This window comes from Leuciscus leuciscus (assembly GCF_965113295.1).
Source record: "Leuciscus leuciscus genome assembly, chromosome: 8".
Lineage (NCBI taxonomy): Eukaryota > Metazoa > Chordata > Actinopteri > Cypriniformes > Leuciscidae > Leuciscus > Leuciscus leuciscus.
In genome coordinates this window covers 14,905,996-14,925,282 of record NC_138732.1, presented here as the reverse complement: position 1 = coordinate 14,925,282, position 19,287 = coordinate 14,905,996, and the positions used below count along the sequence as shown (strand labels likewise).

The following is a 19,287-nucleotide window of genomic DNA, read 5'->3' as shown; positions in this document are numbered from 1 at the left end:
GGGAAAAGGAATACAATTACCAAAGTAAATACACCTGTCCCACCATGCAAGAAATTGCAAAAATCCCACAGCGCACAGCTTTCTTCCCTGAAGGTAAGGAGCGGGAGACGATTGCTCTAACTTTGAGATTTGCAACACTGTAATCCTTGACTCTATTTATTTGCTTTCCAGCATGTCGGTTCAAAGGGTCTCCATTGAGACTGAGTCCGTGTTATCCCTCAAATATTTATTGACTCACTTTGCTTGCTCTAAGAAATCTAATACAATTAGCAGACCTCGGGGACAGCCTGCACCTGTATTCATCTCTCAGGTCTATGTTTCGTCTTGAGCATCGAGGAATATAATGGAGAAGTATGAATTATAGAGCTCCATTAAAAAGATCAGTGTGCTTTAATGCCAATTAATTCAATTTTAAAAATACTTTGTCCATCTGAATGCCTTTATTGAGTAGGTTAGTGAAAGATTGGTTAATCTAGCTTTGTCAATGTTTTCATCTGAAATAAAATTGTAATATTCAGGCTTGTGTGCTAAAATGGGCAATATAAAACACATTTTATCATTTGCTATCACTGCTCGTCAGATTCATGGTCACATAGGCTATTGAAATATGTTTCTTTTCCTCTCCTGCATACAGTAGAGGAACACAGCTAAATGTATTCTGTGGTTAATAAGTTCACTTTTGTGAAACAGCAGGCTCTTGTACACTGTAAAAAAATAAAAAATAAAAAAATCCTAATTTTACAGAAAATAACTGATTTTTCGACATTCATTTTCTTTAATTTTAAATTGTACTCAAAACTCTGTAAAATTACAAATAATATTCCTGCCATAACAAATATGTATCAGAGACACACAGTTGCAGCAGCAGCCAGAGAAAAACTAATGTTAAAACTGAAGGATCAAGAGCTAGAACTAAAGCAAACACTGATCACCAAAATGGTGACATCAAACTTTATTATTTTCAATAAAACATCAACTTCTAAACCTCTGTAAATTCTCAATAAGACAGTCAGTATGAAAGAAATAAAGTCTGGATTGTAATAAGTGAAGATGCTGAGATCTTGAGAGATCTGTTAGTGTTTAATGTTCTGTTGGGATTTAAAGCGTTTCTGTATTGTCTGTTTTGTGGGTCATCATTGTGCTGAAGAGTAGAGCCTGTGCTTCAGTCCAGCATGAGCAGAGAAACACTGTTGATATGCTGCATGTTGCTTTATTTAACAGAGAGTAACTGAGTAGTTGCTGATGCAATGACGTATAGTCACAGTAAATCATGCATGTAGTCAACTGCAAGAAATTCACTTTTTTCAGTGAGTGTGTTTGTTGGTATAAATTCAGGAAATATATGTGATACTGTACATGAAATATACTGTTTGAGTGTGTTTGTTGGTAAAAATTCGGGAAATATATGTGATACTGCATATGAAATATACTGTTTCTGTGGGGAAAAAAATGAATGATGATTTCTGTGAAAGTCTTTTGCACTTTATTTAAATTAGTATATTTTACATTCATTTTACGTTTTTTGTATGGCAGCCATTGCCCATTTTTTTTTTTTTACAATGAAGTTGTTTGATCGTAATAATTCAGGAAATAGCTGTAAAATAAAATTTCTGTTAAAGTTTGTTCCACTTTATTTAAATTAGTTTATTAATATTTTTACTTTATTTGTACTTTTTTTGCTTAGCAGCCGTAGCTGACAGTCATTGACCGTTTTTCTAAAGATTAAATTTTTTACAGTGCAGTCTCTGTTGGGAGTGTGTGTGGGTGTTTTTTGTGAATCTTTGACAGAGGCAGCCTTGGCAATAGAAAAGAGAAGATGAGAAGAGGAGGCTTTGTGTTACATGAAGTTGAGTAGGAGAGCAAAGCTTCATCATAAGCAACTGAAACTCCATTTACAGTACAATCCAGTACACCCAGCAGCCATATCACCCTGTAGCCCAAGACTGGTTGCCCACTGAAGCTAAGCAGGGCTGAGCCTGGTTAGTACCTGGATGGGAGACCTCCTGAGAAAACCAGGTTGCTGCTGGAAGAGGTGTTAGTGAGGCCAGCAGGGGGCGCTCACCCTGTGGTCTGTGTGGGTCCTAATGCCCCAGTGTAGTGACGGGGACACTATACTGTCAAAGAGCACCGTCCTTCGGATGAGACGTAAAACCGAGGTCCTGACTCTCTGTGGTCATTAAAAATCCCATGGCATTTCTCGTAAAGAGTACCCATTCCACCAGCCCGGTCTCACCCCAAAACGTCACATACTGACGGGTCTTGACCATACGGCAACATACGACGAAAAGGGTACCCCTATAACGTCAATATGAGACGCAGACATAAGCGCACCAGCAGCGCCTCCTAGCGGTACCCTAACACATACCTAAACCTACCCATAACCCGAATCGTCACACATGGACGTTAAAGGGGTACCCTTTTCGTCGTATGTTGCCGTTTGGTCAAGACCCGTCAGTATGTGACGTTTTGGGGTGAGACTGTGTTAATTCCACCCATTGGCCCTTACCAATCATGGCCTCCTAATAATCCCCTTACATTGAATTGGCTCTATCACTCTCTCTCCTCTCTCCACCTGTAGCTGGTGTGTGGTGAGCGCACTGGCGCCGTTGTACTGTGGCTGCCGTCGCATCATCCAAGTGGATGCTGCACACTGGTGGTGGTTGAGGAGAGATCCCCTGATATGATTGTAAAAGCGCTTTGGGTGTACAGTAGTACATATGAAAGCGCTATATAAATGCCTCATTCTATTCTATTATATTATATTCTATTCTATTCTATTATCAGACATGGACAACCTTTTTTTTATAAATTTTTTTATCATGGAGAAAATGTTTGAAGTCAACAGAGTTCTGGGAGGAACTTAAGTTAGCATAGAAGGATAATGATGTCTGGCATCGACAAGCATGCGTTTGCAGATGGCAAGTAGCTGACGGATTTCTCCGAAAAAGCGTGGTTGTGTCTGTGATCCTATTAATTAACAACTCAAGACTGCGGTTCAAGTAACAGTGGATGAAACAACAATGGATAACTTGATGAATCTCAAGGTGAAAACCTTGGTGAAATGAAAGTGTTAGGTTCACAGTTATTCCTTATTTGTCTGATTGGACATGAGAAATGCAAAGTAAGTCACCCTTTTTCTTCTTAATCAGAAATAATTGGTATGTCACCCCACTCTGTATATAGTGGCTGGTTTCTTCTTCTGAACTGGCTGAATTTTTCATTGTTTTCTTTGGCCTTCCAATGTCATTCAGTGCTTTGAAGTGTTGTTTATGTTTTATTTTTATGGCTCAGAAAGCCTCCCTCTGCTGTCCCGAGTGCTGCTGGGTTGGAATGGCTGTCGATGGGAGCTCCACTCTTCTGTTGAAACAGATTTACAGATGAATTATGCAAAATGGAAATGCTAGCGCAATTTTAAAGATTTAGTCAAGCTGGTTGCAGAGAACCTGGATGACAAACTCAGTACCAATATGTACAAATATTAACCTAAAACTCTAGTGTTTGCAAGCACCTCAAATCTCTGCTCACATTTTGAAGTCGACTGCGATTTCTGTAAGAGAAGGCCTTTCTGTGTAACTTGTGAGAATTGTGCTCCTAGTGAAGGCAAGTGGTCATTTTTATGTTCTCTTCAAAATGATTTAGGTTGCCTTTGCAGTTGAGAAGTGTTATCCCAGAAGCTAAAGGTTATAAATATCACAGCTTTTATCCATTATCCACAGGCCTCAGTGAGTCAGATCAATAAAGGAATCGCTCTCTTACAGGGATATTGCGTAAACTTTCTTTGACTAAAGTTTGTTAGTCAACATTCTGATCATAAGAAAAACTTCATGCTTTTGATACTTGTGCTTACATTTAAAAAGTATCCTGTTTTAGAATGAATTATTAAATATGGTTTCAAATTCAAAATGTGGGCTTGGAAAGGAAATCAAGGAAAGCAGAGTGCAATCTTTTGCTGAGCTTAACTCTGTTTTTCTCCTCTATGTAAACTTGAAACCCTCTTAGACATTTCCAGATGTGATTGTGTTGCCTACTAAATAGTGATGGCCAGGTAGGCCTATAGCTAATTAACAGTAACTATATAGACTGTAAAATGTGTCGCCTGACTAAATGGCACTAAAGAAGAAAAGTGGAAAAAAAACCTGAGAGACCAATAATGCTCACGGCAGCTCACATTAGCGTAATCTCATTTAAAGATGAATTTCAGGACATCTGCTTTGACTAACCACAGTAGTTAAAGTTGTTCCATCCCATCTGAAAGAGGAACCCTCCCTCTTGAACAGGCTCCCAAATTACCAATGGAATGAAAAGTTTGGCTCTTTGGATTTCAGTAAGAGGGACTTCTGGGTGGAAGAAGGTTTCCAGAGGAGATAATCTTTGCTCCAGCTACAGTTATGGAGAATAACCCTTACTTCAGCAGTCAACAAGTCCTTTGCAAAGATGTGAGTATTTCATGTGCATTTATATGCTATATAAATTTAGATTTTTTTTTTCTTCTACATTTTTTCCAAAATCTCAAAGAAAAAAATCAAACGCGATGTTCTATAGGAAAACAATATTCAGACGGAATAATGATTCTCTCTTTAATGTATAAATATACACTAAACTAAATTTATACTATATACAAATTTGTTGAAACACTTAAAATGTTTAGTAAAGATCATTTGTGAGTGGGAGATCTCAAATGAATTTTTAATTTGTGTTAAATTGCGTTTTTTAAAGGTTGTGATGTAAATTTCAGGTTGGATGAAATGTTAATAATTTCTGACTGCAAGGCTTTTTGAGTGTTTAGTTTTCTGACTTGTTTTCTTCCTTTTCTCCAGCTGAGTGGCTCGCTGTATGGCTAGACGTTTACAACTGTGCAAATTATTCCACATGACTTATAATTAAGCAATCAAGATAATTTTCTCAACATTGTATATGCAATCATATGTCTGCTTTGCTGAAAATCAAGTGGGTGGATTTCTTATAGAAAATAATGTAACAACAAAATTATGAATATACACTTTCGGACTAGCATAGAGCCAGTGATGATAAATATAGATTTGTGCAATTGTACAACAGCGTGCAATTTCTTTTAAGATAAAAGACCTCTATCGCCATCAATGATGTGAAATAACAGACAGATTAGAGGGGGATTCTGCTCGGTTTATCCTTTCAGATGAAAATTGTTTTAGTGCAACCATGTCTGTTTTCCTTCCTTCTCTCTTGTTCTCTCTCTCCCTCCACATGTCCTCTCTCATCTCTCGGCCTCTTTTCTCGATCCCTCCCTCCCTCCCGCTTTGCCTCTCTCTTTCTCCTCTTCGCCCTTCCTCACTCTCTCTCTCTCATCAGCAGGGGGCCCTCGGCTCCCTTCTTCACCGTAGACTCGCACTCAATCCCGCTACAGCAGAATTGCCTCGCTGATTCTTAACCTTAAACCGGTTTAATACTGTTTTGCTGGCAGCCGTCTGTATATTTTCAGAGCCATTTATATTCCGAGCAGATGGAACGTTGTCCTCCAGTCAAGTTTCCACTGCTTATGCAACCTCTGGATTTCAGCACTATCTCTATTCATATTTTTGCTTCATGCAAGGGAAAATTCTTCTTCAGAGGAATTTTAGGCTTCTCTAATTGTTTGTCCTCATGTTTCCCGTCATGTGTAGTGAGAGGGCTTAAGCCTTGATTTTTTTAACAGGGTTCTCATGATAAATTCGATGTGAAACTGTCTTATTCAGCGCATTTCTAATTTTGCATACTTTTCAAGAAAATCTGTTTTGAAAGCCAGTGTGTATACATATATATATATATATATATATATATATATATATATATATATATATATATATATATATATATATATATGGTCTGATTTCCTATGTCTCAAACTGTGAGATAAAGTACAATCATAGTAGTCACCACCATGGGCGGGCTTCTGGGACTTCAGCCCCGAATGATTTTTATCATCTTGTCACAAATTTTGTCACAAATAAAATTATTCAGAGCTGCAGGCTGCTCTATAAATCAAATGTGGTCTTGCAAGCCACGTTTTGACTGTTTTGCATAAAGTCTGCCGCATTTTGTTATTTATTCTGTCACAAAGCGAAAGAAATGATGACGAAGTAATCAGAGAAAACTGCGTTGACTTTGGTCTAGCCAGATATCTTGTCAAAGTAGAGAATATTTTAGAGACATAACTCTGAAAACAAAGCAGAACATACATTGATAATACAGCAACTATATTTTTATATTAGAAATCGTAAACAACACATGCCGACTCAACACAAAAATGCTAATGAAGATCGGGTAACACTTTATTTTGATGATCTCTTATGAACTTTTTGTTGACTATAAGTAACTTTGCAACTACATGTCAACTAACTCTCATTATTAGTAGACTGTCTGCTTAATATCTGCTAACTCTTTATTATGATGCTCCTCCAGCAGACATTATACTGACTATAATTAGCTTTGCAAGTACATGTCAACTTATTCTAACCCTACCCTACCAGTCTACTAATACTCTACTGACACTCTAATAAGAGTTAGTAGACATGTAGGTCCATGTGTTAAAGGGACCATCAAAATAAAGTAAATAAAAGAAAGTGAAACCGAAGATCGGATCGTAAAAAGATGAAAGGGAAGAAAACTATTGCATTTTAAAGTTGTGAAACATTTAAACAGTTTTATTATAATAAAGTGCATTATTCAATATTTCAAAAAATGAAACCATGCACATTGATAGAGGTCTGGCCTATAGGCCTATATGCTCTGAATATCCACTGAGCTTAGAACCGCACATGGTCACCACTGCTATTTCTGTTCTTTAAGCTTCTGTTTCGGCTAGAGACATTTGCTAATTGAAGCTTGTTCCTCCATATTTCATAATTCTGATTGGCCATGTCCTGAGAGATAGTGGAGCACACTACTGTGAATAGTAAGCTTTTAGACTCTCCCTCCTGGAACTCAGCCGGAACAAAAGCCTTTCTTTATTAATTTGTGGCCATAAGCTCCGGGAATTTAATCGAACAGACGAACTTTTAATTTGGGACAATTTTAATAAATGTGACCTTTTGTTCTACATCCCGGAAGAATTCAAATTGCCCTTGTGATTATTTCTTTCTCAGTTGAGCACTGTGGTGCAATACATTGAACGTGTGAAACCTTAACATGGAATCACATCATATAAATATACAGATGTACAATAATGTGAATGTTTTTATAGGTTGAGCTGGGGAAAGAGAGGGAAAGAAAGGCCAGGTATCACTCTTACCAGTGTGCAGCCATCATTCTGAGTGTTGTGTTCCTGATACTGGCCCTCTGTATCTTCAGTCTGAGATATATATGGAGCCCAAACCCTGGGAAGGTAAGAGAAATCCAAATCTATTGTGCAGACCAAGAGATATTACTGAGAATGGTGCATGGCTGTGGACTAATTAGGAAATGATTAGAATAACAATCGTGGAATGGAAATGAAAGACACAGAAACATCTGCACACACTGTTTAGTATTCTTGGAACTGACTGAATCCAATCTTGATTTCCTTGGCATAAACAATGGCATCACAGAGTTGGAGAAAATGCTAGAATGAATAGATAAATACATATTACGTTTTACATAATAAGATTGCAACAATAATCGGAACTGCAAAACATAGATATTAAACATTATAATTTCCCAATTCTTGTTGATTCTCAGAAATGGTCAGCATGTAAGTAATTGGCAACACCGATACCGAGTGTCAACAGATACGCAAACCTTATGCTTCGGTATACTACGTTATGCATAAATTCTCCCAGAGGATGTTACTCGTTTAACAGCCAATTCTTTTAGCACATTTACTAAAGCTCCAGTCTAATTTCTGCATCAGATATTTCACGCTCCAGCTTGAGGAGTCATCAGTTTGAGCAGCAGAACCAGTGAAGATTCTCACAGGGCATGTAATGGGCTTAATGACACTGGAAGTCTGGGCTGTAGAGTTCAAGAGTGAGTGCTCACACTCTCAAACTGCTGCGGTCGGCTAACTAAAGGCCCGTGTAGACACTGATATCCAGCAACGAGCAATATAATGGTGCTTTAAAACACAATGATAGGCCTAACTGTTCGGGGGTCTCTTCTCAAAAGCAGTCAGGGGTAAATGTGTGTGTGTGTGTGTGTGTGTGTGTACACACAGTATGCCTCAGGTGCTGACATCAACAATGAAACCTGAATGTGCAACTATTGCAGCTCTGGGCATCACAATTCTGCAGCTTAGATATGAATTTTTCAAACCAACACTGCATATTTAATAAGCCACGCCTCGCCTTATTTAGACTTGATGAAATATGAAATGTTTCTCGCTTTCCTTATTTTGCTAGATAAGACATCATCAATTATTCCCATGCTCTTAAAAAGAACAGCTCCTGACAAACTAATTAGAAGTCGATACATCAATAGAGCAGGAGATTGTCTTTGCCAATCCCTCCATGTGGCAGCAGGGAGAGGCAAAGCGGTCTCCTGTGTCTAGCTCTGCATAAACTGTTGTAGAAAGGTAATTTGCTCTCCATATTGTATTTCAATATGACATGGTAACCACTTGGGAACTTCTTTTAATTACTTACAAACATATGTTGTTATAGAAGCCCTGGGAAGATAAAGAGTTAGCCATCATTCTCTACGCTACTATGTGTTTAAGAGGGGCTGCATGTTGTCCAATGGCACCATCATGTTTTTTATGTCCTAATTATTGTTCTCTTGGTTCCTGTGGGATTAGATGCCTGTCATATCACCTAATAGAACTGAATTTAAAGCAATTGCCTTTAAAACGACACACATAGTAGCACTGCTGCACTTTTTAAAAAACATCTGCTGCAGTAAACTGATGTCATCAATTTTTCTGACCTTTCTGAAAGCCTGTTGTCTCTTAAGGAACCGTGGTTGACAGACACGCGTGCAGCAGCCAAGCCGAATACTTTCAGGCTCCCTTATCAGGCCTGAACCACAGGCGTCTGTCATATTGATCGTGGTGTCGGAGAACACCTCGAATAGATCACACGAACAGCGGCGGAGAGGGGCTGTGAAATTGCCTTCGCCGCACACGTCTGTCAGGCTCACGAGACGCCCCCCATTATTCAAGCTGAAATTACTTCGCTCACCTTGTTGCTATGTTGTGTTTGCAAGCCAGCCTCGCAAAATGTGCCCCCAACCGCCTCTTAAGGACTTCTGTGTCCTGATGTGTATCTTAATGAACACAGTTGCACCTGCTCTCCAGTAATAGTGGCAGGTGCCGGGCAAAGAACGCCCCCCCACCGAGCAGCTTTGTTTACTAGCCATGCACAGCAACCTGTTTTTTTTCCTTCTTTTTGGACTGTTGTGTTGGTTGCAGAACCTGATTTCACCAGGTGTGACATTTTCCTGGACGAACATCTCTGTTGATCCTGGAACAACATTCCAATCAACCAATCAGATTTGAGAGACAAGTTTAAAGTTTAAGTCAATTTTTAGGCTTACAAGCTGGGTTAGGTTCTTCTATATCACCTGCATCTGTTATTCACCTATCATTTCCCTCTGATTTTAGACATAATTTATATGTAGGGTTATGTTTGGGGGTAGGAAAAAGGGTTAGGACAAAATTTTCGCCAGGAATGTTGTTCAAGGATCAACAAAATATGTTGACCCAGGAACACGTCTAATTCAGCAAAATCAGGATGTGCGTGTTGGTCCCCTCGCAAGAAAAGATGGATAGACTCCAGAAAGGCATGATGGTGGCACTGTTGGCTTTCTGAAAGCGGTCCTAAAATAGCCCAAATCTTTATGCCCCCCTTCTCTCTCTACATGGAAAATCCCCAGGTCTTCGGATCTTGGGGGAGAATAATTTCAGCAATGAAGCGGACTGGCCAATCCGTGCAGCTGCCTTTGGAAGCACCTCCATACGGGTGGTGCTTTCGGGTATGCAATTTTCTTTTATTTTACTCATCAGACTCATTTATTCACTTATGAGCTTGTATTTTTACTGGGCTTACGCAATAGTCTCTGACCTCCACCTGGCTGAAGCAAACTGTTCCCTTGTAAAGGATAGGCAGGGACACATGACACGTCCACTCGACACAGTCAGGGGCTCTCAGGTGGACTGTGAATGCTTATAGAAGTGTTTTATATGTTTTCAGGTGCTCCCCAGGATTCCTATTAATTATTATGAACAGAAAAGTGAGAGCCTATGCAAAGGTAATAAGTCTGTAGCTATTTTTGATGTTTTTTTTGACATGTTATATCAGGAACAATGACCTCATAGACAAAGACAAGCAAGAACAGACAAAATTCTAATTTATAAAGCAAAACAAAAAAATCATATTAGAATAACTGTTAATTTATAAACAAAAAGGACTGTCAACAGCTTGACTTTAAACAACAAATTGTGTGCCAGTTAGTCGAATTGAGGTAGAAACCAGGATGGAGAATTGTAATTGTAATTTGAATGTTACTATTGAAATTCAAAGAAATTGTCATTTTAACTAAAATAGCAATGTTTGTGAAAACAAACTTTGAATGTTGGCTTGACAACTCCTTAAAGGGATAGTTCGGCCAAAAATGATATTAAACCCATGATTTACTCACCCTCAAGCCGTTCGAGATGCATATGTCAATCATTTTTCAGGTGAACACATTTTCAGTTATTTTAGAAAATGTCTTAGATCTTTCAGTGGTTATAATGTCAAGTTATGGGGTCCACCTCCTTCAAGTCCCAAAAATGTGCACGCATCCTTCACAAAAGTAATCCATCCGGCTCCAGGGGGATAAACAAAGGCCTTCTGAGGGTAATCCGTGCGGTTTTGTCGTAAAAATATACATATTTAAAACTTTATAAATGAAAATAACTGGCTTCCGGCAATGGTCGACGCGCGTTCACGGGAGATGGATGCCGACGTAGGACGTAGCGTAGGAACCGTTCTACGTCACGACATTATAACCACTGAAAGATCTAAGACATTTTCTAAAATAACTGAAAATGTGTTCGTCTGAAAAATGATTGACATATGCATCTCGAACGGCTTGAGGGTGAGTAAATCATGGGTTTAATATCATTTTTGGCCGAACTATCCATTTAAGTCTGAAGCTTATACGCCTTTCAGAGAGCGAGCGAGAGACTTTATTTCCCAGTATGCAATTCCTTGACTTTCTCTGAAATACAATTCAGTAAATTAATCTTCCTGTTATTTAATTCAAATTTAGCTTTAAATTTCAAGTGGACTAACAATTTAAATAATTAAATGGGTTTATATTAATTTACGAAATGTTATCACATGCATATAATTCACTGTACATTTTCTTGTTCTTTATTATGATTCACACCAATTTCACATGCTCCAAACAGAGATATTGTCACGATGTCATGGTCATTCGTTGCTCTGGCAACAGCTGAACTGCCAGCAGCTCCACAGCAAAGTCATATTAACATCAGTAAAATTTAAGAAAACTCAAATAGTACTTTAGATAGACAAACAGAGATTCTGGAAGTACACATTTACAATGACGTTATTGGTCTTTGCAAGCAACACATAAAATATTCTCCACTTCATTATGGACGTGTGCTACCCATTTCCCTAACCCTCCATTGCCACTTCCTCTTTCCCATCAAGACCCTGTTCCCCTGAAAATCAGAGAACAGAACAGAGATCAGTTCTCTTTCTCTTCCACAATTTAGATTCTGATTGAGCTTTCACATCCTGTTTCGATTCTACACAGGGTGCCAAGAACTAGTCCTGCCACACAGCTCTCTAACAAGAGAAAGAAATTTCATCAGATTAACTTTCCTGAAACCACTCTTAACACCACCCAGATCCACGGAATGTGCCTCATTATTTCAAATGGATTTAGGGTTAAATCTGTCAGCCAGATATGGAGTTAAATTCACAGTCATTGAGATGTGGCCAGCAGTTGAGGCGAAATTCCCTTTCTGATATTAGATCGGTTTCTGAATTATATCAATATAACCAGCTTAAAAATGGACTCAGTCACCAATCAATGTGATGACATTGTTTTGTTTTGTTGCTTAAACATGGCAGTTATCAAAGGTAGTTTCCCAGAATACCTCAGCAGATGTGCTTTTGTTAGTCATTCAGTGTTAACAGCCCTTAGGGGGGATCCTGCTCGATTCAGTGATAAAATATTAAAAACAAAGATGATTGGCATCTCCTAGTGGGAGCTGAATGATTTCCAATGAGAGAGGCAATGCTTGCAAAGTATTGACCTTCATACTGGTCGAGGGCTGACGTGTTGTTAGAGTCATGCCTTCAAATCGTCAACATCGAAATTATAGCATAAGAAAATGTTCATAATGCTGGCAAATAATGGATTTTTCATGACCTGTTGAAAGCATGAAGCATTTACATGACACCCCAAAAAACAAAACTGACATTATCAAAGGGCATCAAATAAAAGTGTGTAAATAAAACATCACATTGCAAGCTTTTCACCTGACATAGCAACAATCTCACCAACAGACACCTTGAAATTGATCAGTGCATAATTTATCTCTTCAACATGTTGTATATGAGGCAATCTGCCACAGTTTTTAAATGAAACAGAAAACAAGAAGCGACTGTCTATCACATAACAATGAACTACTTTCATTTTAGTTTCATGTTTAAAGAAATGGGAATATGTTCAGCTTGTTTCGAAGACACAACCCCACCAGCGATGTTTACCCATAGGCGGAATTTGCGGGTGGGACACCACTTTTTGCCAGGGTTGATATTGTCCCTACCACTTTTTGAAACATCTCGCTGCACGGATATACCAAATGAAACATCTCCATTTGACTAGCAGAGCATTCCTTTAGTTCACTTGTTTAATAACAGTCAATCTGGTCCTGAAATGTATTGTTTTTTAAACCATGCTGAGCGTTCGTTGCTGCTGTTATCAGTGGCGGAAAACAACAGTGTTCTCTTGGCACACGTGCACTCCACACAGACAAGCGCTTCAATCTATAGCTCAACTCCGTTGCAAAGTCTATCTATTCGTTCTTGTAAAATCACAAAACAAAATGAGAACAAACGTGTCCATGCTCTTGACACAATCACTGATGAACATCTTTGGTCTTAATGGAAAAAACTATACGAGGGTGTATTAGAACCCAGAACCTCTCTGACACGCTCAACAAAATTCTACCACCAGACCATTAAGGTATACAAGTATTTTATGAGAAGCTATGTGTTTATTCACTGATGTGAAGAATCTTGGGACTAACAAAACAATAGTAGATGTAGGAATGAAACTATCACATTAAATATAGTCTCTGCCTCAGACGTCACACTCACGGACTGCTGGCTGAACATCTGATGCATGTGGTACACTTAACTGGAAACACTTAAGGATTTTCAAAGTCGTCATCTGATTGGTTGAAATGATGTCTGGGAGACGTGTGTATTGCGTTCTTTAATGGTCCGCCTGGAAACAAAGATGCCGTGATGCCAAACCCCCTCATGGAAGAAGAACGCTGTCATGTTTACAACTGTGACAATGAGCGCTTATAAGAATCAACTACCGCATTGTTCAGAATAAGAAATCTTAGAAATACATCTGAAAAAAATGGGTTTGTCTTATATTCAGGGTCAAGACTTTTACATGTCAATAATACACCCACAACAATAGGTGGTGCCAAATACATGTAAAACGAGTGTGCCAAGAAATGCAGTGTGTCAAAGTGTAATGTTAGAAGTGCGCAAGCGCAAAAAGACAATCTTAAAAACGCAAAGTCAAAGAAAAGCTTACCGTATAAGAGCCGCGTGACTCATGTTTGCGTGCCACGCTGACAGGACCAAACTTCTGATTTTAAAATGTAAGACGGTACCCAGATTTCAATAAGTACAGTAAGATTTCACTTCTACTGTTAATAAAATGTTGGTAGGCTACATGGTTACATTCAATGCAAGCTTTTCACTATGAGATGGATAGCCTTGTTGTTATATAATTCAGATGGTAATAAGGTAAACGTTGGATTTGTGTGTAAAATTCACAGTATAGACTTTTTAAAATGCATCCACGAGTTTTACACACCAGTCTGTTATTGTAAGGGACATCAAAGTTAAATTTGTACACCCCTAAACATGACTCGGGACAAAATGAACTGTGATTGGTTGCTTTACATGTCAGTCAGGCGGCCTCTGGGCAGTTCTTGTCCAGTGAAATTGCTATGGAGTCCAGACCTTCTGCTGTCAATCTAAAGGTCTGGCTATGGAAGACTACGATAAACAAATTAAACTCTATGTATCTACTACTGAAATTGATTTCTGGACATTGTAATGGTATTTTTTCTGCAGTTGTTATTGCTGATAAACAAAATCAAGCAATAGGTATGGTATCTCATCAAAACATAGATAAATCGCTCCAGAAAACACAAATAACACATACTGTTAAGTGCATGCATGTTTGCATCCTAATGAGCTACATAAAGGAGTCAAAATGCACAAAAAGCTTTATTAGCACATTACTGGTTCAATTAAATATGTCAATCTTTTATCTAACTCCTCACAACTGAGCTTCCGGTGAAGGGAAAATTAGATTTGCAGAACAGCAAAGATGAGGTACATTGAATAGCACCAATGACCTTGCAGATATTTTCAACAAGCTTCTGGAATTTGAAATGATTTTGATCAGCAATGTCAAGCTCATTCATCTACTAATGACTCAGCCAAAGTTTGTAAGAAGAGTAAACATGAGGTGTTGATTCACTCATGCACTACACCTAGGTCTATAATTTTGCTCTCTGCTTATAGAGGCATTGACGGTAGACAGCGAAATCAAGTCAATTTAGCTCCTGAAAGAAAGTCATTTAAAAAACCCTCAAACAGTGTCGCTATTTGCAGTAAACACAGATGTATTCCGCAAGCCAAGGTTAATACTGAATACGGCTCCCCAGAAAGCCTGGCTGAGAGTATTAGCTTATTTTCAATAAGCTTTGAACATGCTTTGAAACTCCTCATCATTTAATAACTGGGCATGTCATTTACAGATTTTAATGAGGCAAAATGATGAAACATTAAAAGATATCTGATTGCATTGGGAATGTGAAAAATAGCTGCATGCATGTATAATACATTAGCTACATGTGCTATATGTGATAAAGTGACATTCAGAGAGCTCTCTGCTTCCTTATCCACTTGAAATCCTCAGTAAGTGGAAGACTTTGTGAACCAACTTGCTCTGCATTATACCGGAAAAAAATAGCTGCTAAACTGAGGTGCGAGCAAATTGCGAGAAAAAAATGCAAGAAACACTTCATGATTAATGCCCGGGGAGGGCTGTGACACGTTATACTAAACCAGTTTTTTAACTATGCATTCAGTATATGAGAAATCATTGCTTTTACTGAAAGATAAAACACACAAATGAAAGGGGAGAACATTTATGTATGCATCATACTTTTCCAGTTGTGTATTCGATCATGAAGATCAAGTGCTACTTAGACCATGTTTTACTAAATACATGCATCAATAAAGAAATGCCTTTAATTTTGCTAACATTAACTTTAGAAACTACTGTACACTTTTGGCAGAAATATCAGATTTGTGCAAATAACAAACATATGTATTATTTTATTATTAATTAATTTACTTTACATGTATTATATTTAATGGTTTTATTATTTTACACTTTTGTGCGATTAATCGTACACTTATTGTGAAATTAGCATACACAATTTATCTTGTTTAACATGTTCATTTTGTCACCATTTGCTATTTCTAGCAAAGTAAACCAGATTGAAGGGTGACTATCTCAAAACTGCAAGCGTTTTTCAAGGTAAATTTAGGTGTCTTTCCAAAAAAGGACACTTGGAGACTCCAGTGTGTGTGTGTGTGTGTGTGTGTGTGTGTGTGTGTGTGTGTGTGTGTGTGTGTGTGTGTGTGTGTGTGTGTGTGTGTGTGTGTGTGTGTGTGTGTGTGTGTGTGTGTGTGTGTGTGTATATACAAAGTCATGAAACTCTAGATGGTGCAGGTTGAGCTTTCAGAATCTCTCCACCTTCCCCAGCTCCACCTGTATAGATCTGCTATGTGGGTTATTTCATGTACGTTATACTGTACGTGCAGCAGCAGCATGTCTTACATGCTCACAGCAGCATGTATATATATATATGTATATAAATATATATATATATATATATATATATATATATATATGTATATATAAAATACACACACATACACAGATATATATATATACTGTTAATATAAAATACACACACATACACAGATATATATATATATACTGTATATATAAAATACACACACATACACAGATATATATATATATACTGTATATATAAAATATACACACATACACAGATATATATATATACTGTATATATAAATATACACACATATATAAACATATGTTAGATATAAGTTAGATTTATAGATATATGTTTTGTGTTAGAATTGATTTAACAGCACACAAAAACACATTACAGAATTTTTTATTATTATTATTATTATATTTTATTATTTGTACAGTGCAACAGCAAAGAACTTGTTTACATTTTAGACAAGTCAAGTTGCGATACCGAACAGGACCATGCTTGTGTATCGAAGTAACAAACTCACTTACTGTATTACTGTTACTGTTACTGCTTACTGTATGACTCCTTTACATCACCGCATTTGTCTTTACCTTGATTGCAACCCTCATCCATCAAAACCTCACTAAAGTTTGCGTATGCCTATAATCTGGTCATACAGCAGTGGGATGAACTTAGTTCAGTCTGTATTTGACACAGCATGATGTGTGGGCTCGTGCTCTTCAGAAACAATGACAGAGCTCGTGTTTTAAAGCGAAACACACTCTGGAATGAATAATTCCCTGAAAACGCAATGCAAGTCTCTGTTCTCTCTGCCATCTCTGATATAATCAGCCTAATTTCCTTTACATTATCGGTGTTTGAATGAATTCGCTTAGCCTACTGTATAATTGGACTGAACACTTTCCCTGAGTGTAGCGGCTCAAAATGATCTGATCGCAAACGGAGATGTGAAATCGGGTTAAAGGGTTTGAAAACATTTTTTAGCCTACCTGGGTTACAGGTGCTTGTGCCATTGTAGATGCTATCCACTTCTAAGATCATCAAACTGTGTGACGTAAATTAAGTTAATGACGCAATATATAATACTGATTAAAAAATCAATTGATCACAAGTAATATAGTTTCTAAACCACATATTTTTCATAGCAATTAAGTTTATCTAAACTTGGTAATGCGATATACATGTTTTTCACTGATCTTAGTAAAAGTAGGCTAGAGTTAAACTGGTTACTATGCAAGAAATAAGGAAAACCATTGAAGTTCGAATCGGCTAGTTACATTAGGAGCTTAATAACTTTGACCAATAACTTGACATTCTATCGCAGATTTTAAATTTGTATTCTGTCCACTACTAAACTGATCCTTCAGATCACAACTTTTGGTGAATTTACATTTGAAGATTTAGTAGGAAATCTTGGCAAGCATTTGTTTCCATCCTTTTTATGTAGATCTATGTCTTGAGCTAAGCTTTAGAGACCAAAATAAACTGCTGCCCCTCCGATCACCCAAGGCAAAAGCACAGAGACCAGAATGTTGTTACTATGCGAGAGATACATGATGACTCCCATCACTGGGGCTTTGCAGCAGCAGTAATGCTTGAAAAACACTTTGAGAGCAGAGTGATTCTAAAGCTCTCTGGTCTCAACACTTGCCTCAGGTCTCCCTGCTTGCTACATTGCAAGATGGAGTATCAGATAAGTAAAATTCTGGTTTTAAGACAAGAGCTCCTATGAGATCTGCTTTGAATTAAGCGTGGCTTACAAAATAAATGATTTTAGGAGGGAAAAGATGTTGTCCAAACACCATTTTCTATTATCTAACCCTAAAAATTCCAGGTTCTTCTGTTAGATTTTCAGTCAAGCTGTTGTGCTGGCTACACATAGCAAAGTTATTTTGCATTCACTATGTACCTTTTCATACAAATTAGTGAACTAAAATAGTTGTACTCTTAAAAAAAAAAAACTTTAGTTTCTTGACATTAGTCAATGGTTTTAATTGAAAACAGCTCCTTAATAGTTATCCTCCTATGAAAGCAAACGTACTCGGTTACCTAACGTAACCTCTGTTCTCTCTAGAGAGGGAACGAGTATTGCGTAAGTTTAGCTTACGCTACGGGTAAAGTCATCTTTTCTCGAGATATGAAGCAAAAAATTATCCTTAATTTTTATATCTTGTCAACGCAGTGCGGCAGCAAGCAGACCTAGAGCGGGCAGTCTAGCGTGCTCATAGGCTGCTCTGCGGCAACTGCAGCAGCCTATCACTGAGCCCTTGGCGTGACGTCACGCCCAATGAGCGCGAGCAGCGCGCCTACGCGTCACGGCCCGAGGCGGGGCGTGGCAGAGGGTATAAATATGGGCTGAGAGGCTGCTTTCACTGGTTTTTGTCGCAGAAGCGAGTGAGCTCGTGGCGCGAGCACGGCGGGTTACGCAATACTCGTTCCCTCTCTAGAGAGAACAGAGGTTACGTTAGGTAACCGAGTACGTTCTCTTACGAGAGGTTCTCTCGTATTGCGTAAGTTTAGCTTACGCTACGGGAACTCCCTTGTCAACGCCGTGCGCGCCCGGCATCCACTGAATGAGTCCCAGGGAAGCCCGGGGAACACGAGAGTGTGAGCCAGGCGGCCAATGATATGGCTAGCGCAAGTACATAAGCACATAGTAGGGGGAACAGAACGGCGCGGCCGGTCTGACTAACCAACCCTTATATTGTACAGCTCAACCAGGAGGGCTAAATCAAACAGCAGTAGCCCGCGCACAGAAGTGGGCCGGCCTACGCGAGATTCAGACTGATAAAAGTTTAGCCTGCAGGGCGGGAACTTCTAGATTGTAAAATCTAACGAATGTAGACGGGGAGGCCCAGCCCGCCGCCGTACAAATGTCGTGAATAGAAATTCCGCTAGTCCAAGCCCATGACGAGGCCATGCCTCTAGTAGAGTGGGCTCTGATGCCCAAAGGGCATTGCAGGTCTTTAGACGCATAAGCAGCTGCAATAGCGTCCACTATCCATCTGGACAGAGTGTGTTTCGAGGCGGCGAGACCCTTGGTGCGCCCACCAAACGAAACGAAAAGCTGCTCCGAGCGCCTCATGGCGGCGGAGCGCGTAATGTAATTTCTCAGCGCTCTGACAGGGCAAAGGAGATTACTGTCAACTTCGCTGCCGGTAGCCGGCAAAGCTGAGAGAGAAATGACCTGTGCTCTGAAGGGTGTGCCCAACACTTTGGGGACATAACCGTGTCTCGGTTTGAGAATGACTTTAGAGTCA

The 19,287-nt window shown here is 38.8% G+C and overlaps 1 protein-coding gene and 1 long non-coding RNA gene across 2 annotated transcripts in view; one reads left to right on the top strand and one right to left on the bottom strand.

The window, feature by feature from the left end:
• The window catches only part of LOC309504937, a 414,587-nt gene that overhangs the window by 312,659 nt on the left and 82,641 nt on the right, over positions 1-19,287 (bottom strand). The window lies entirely within an intron of this gene.
• tnmd (tenomodulin) overlaps positions 4,282-19,287 on the top strand; it is a 55,478-nt gene continuing 40,472 nt past the window's right edge. The window contains exons 1-2 of the mRNA XM_082178245.1: positions 4,282-4,436; positions 7,199-7,339. Of these exons, the coding sequence (XP_082034371.1) occupies positions 4,389-4,436; positions 7,199-7,339 (189 nt within the window). The 5' untranslated portion in view covers positions 4,282-4,388. The remainder of the gene's footprint in view (positions 4,437-7,198; positions 7,340-19,287) is intronic.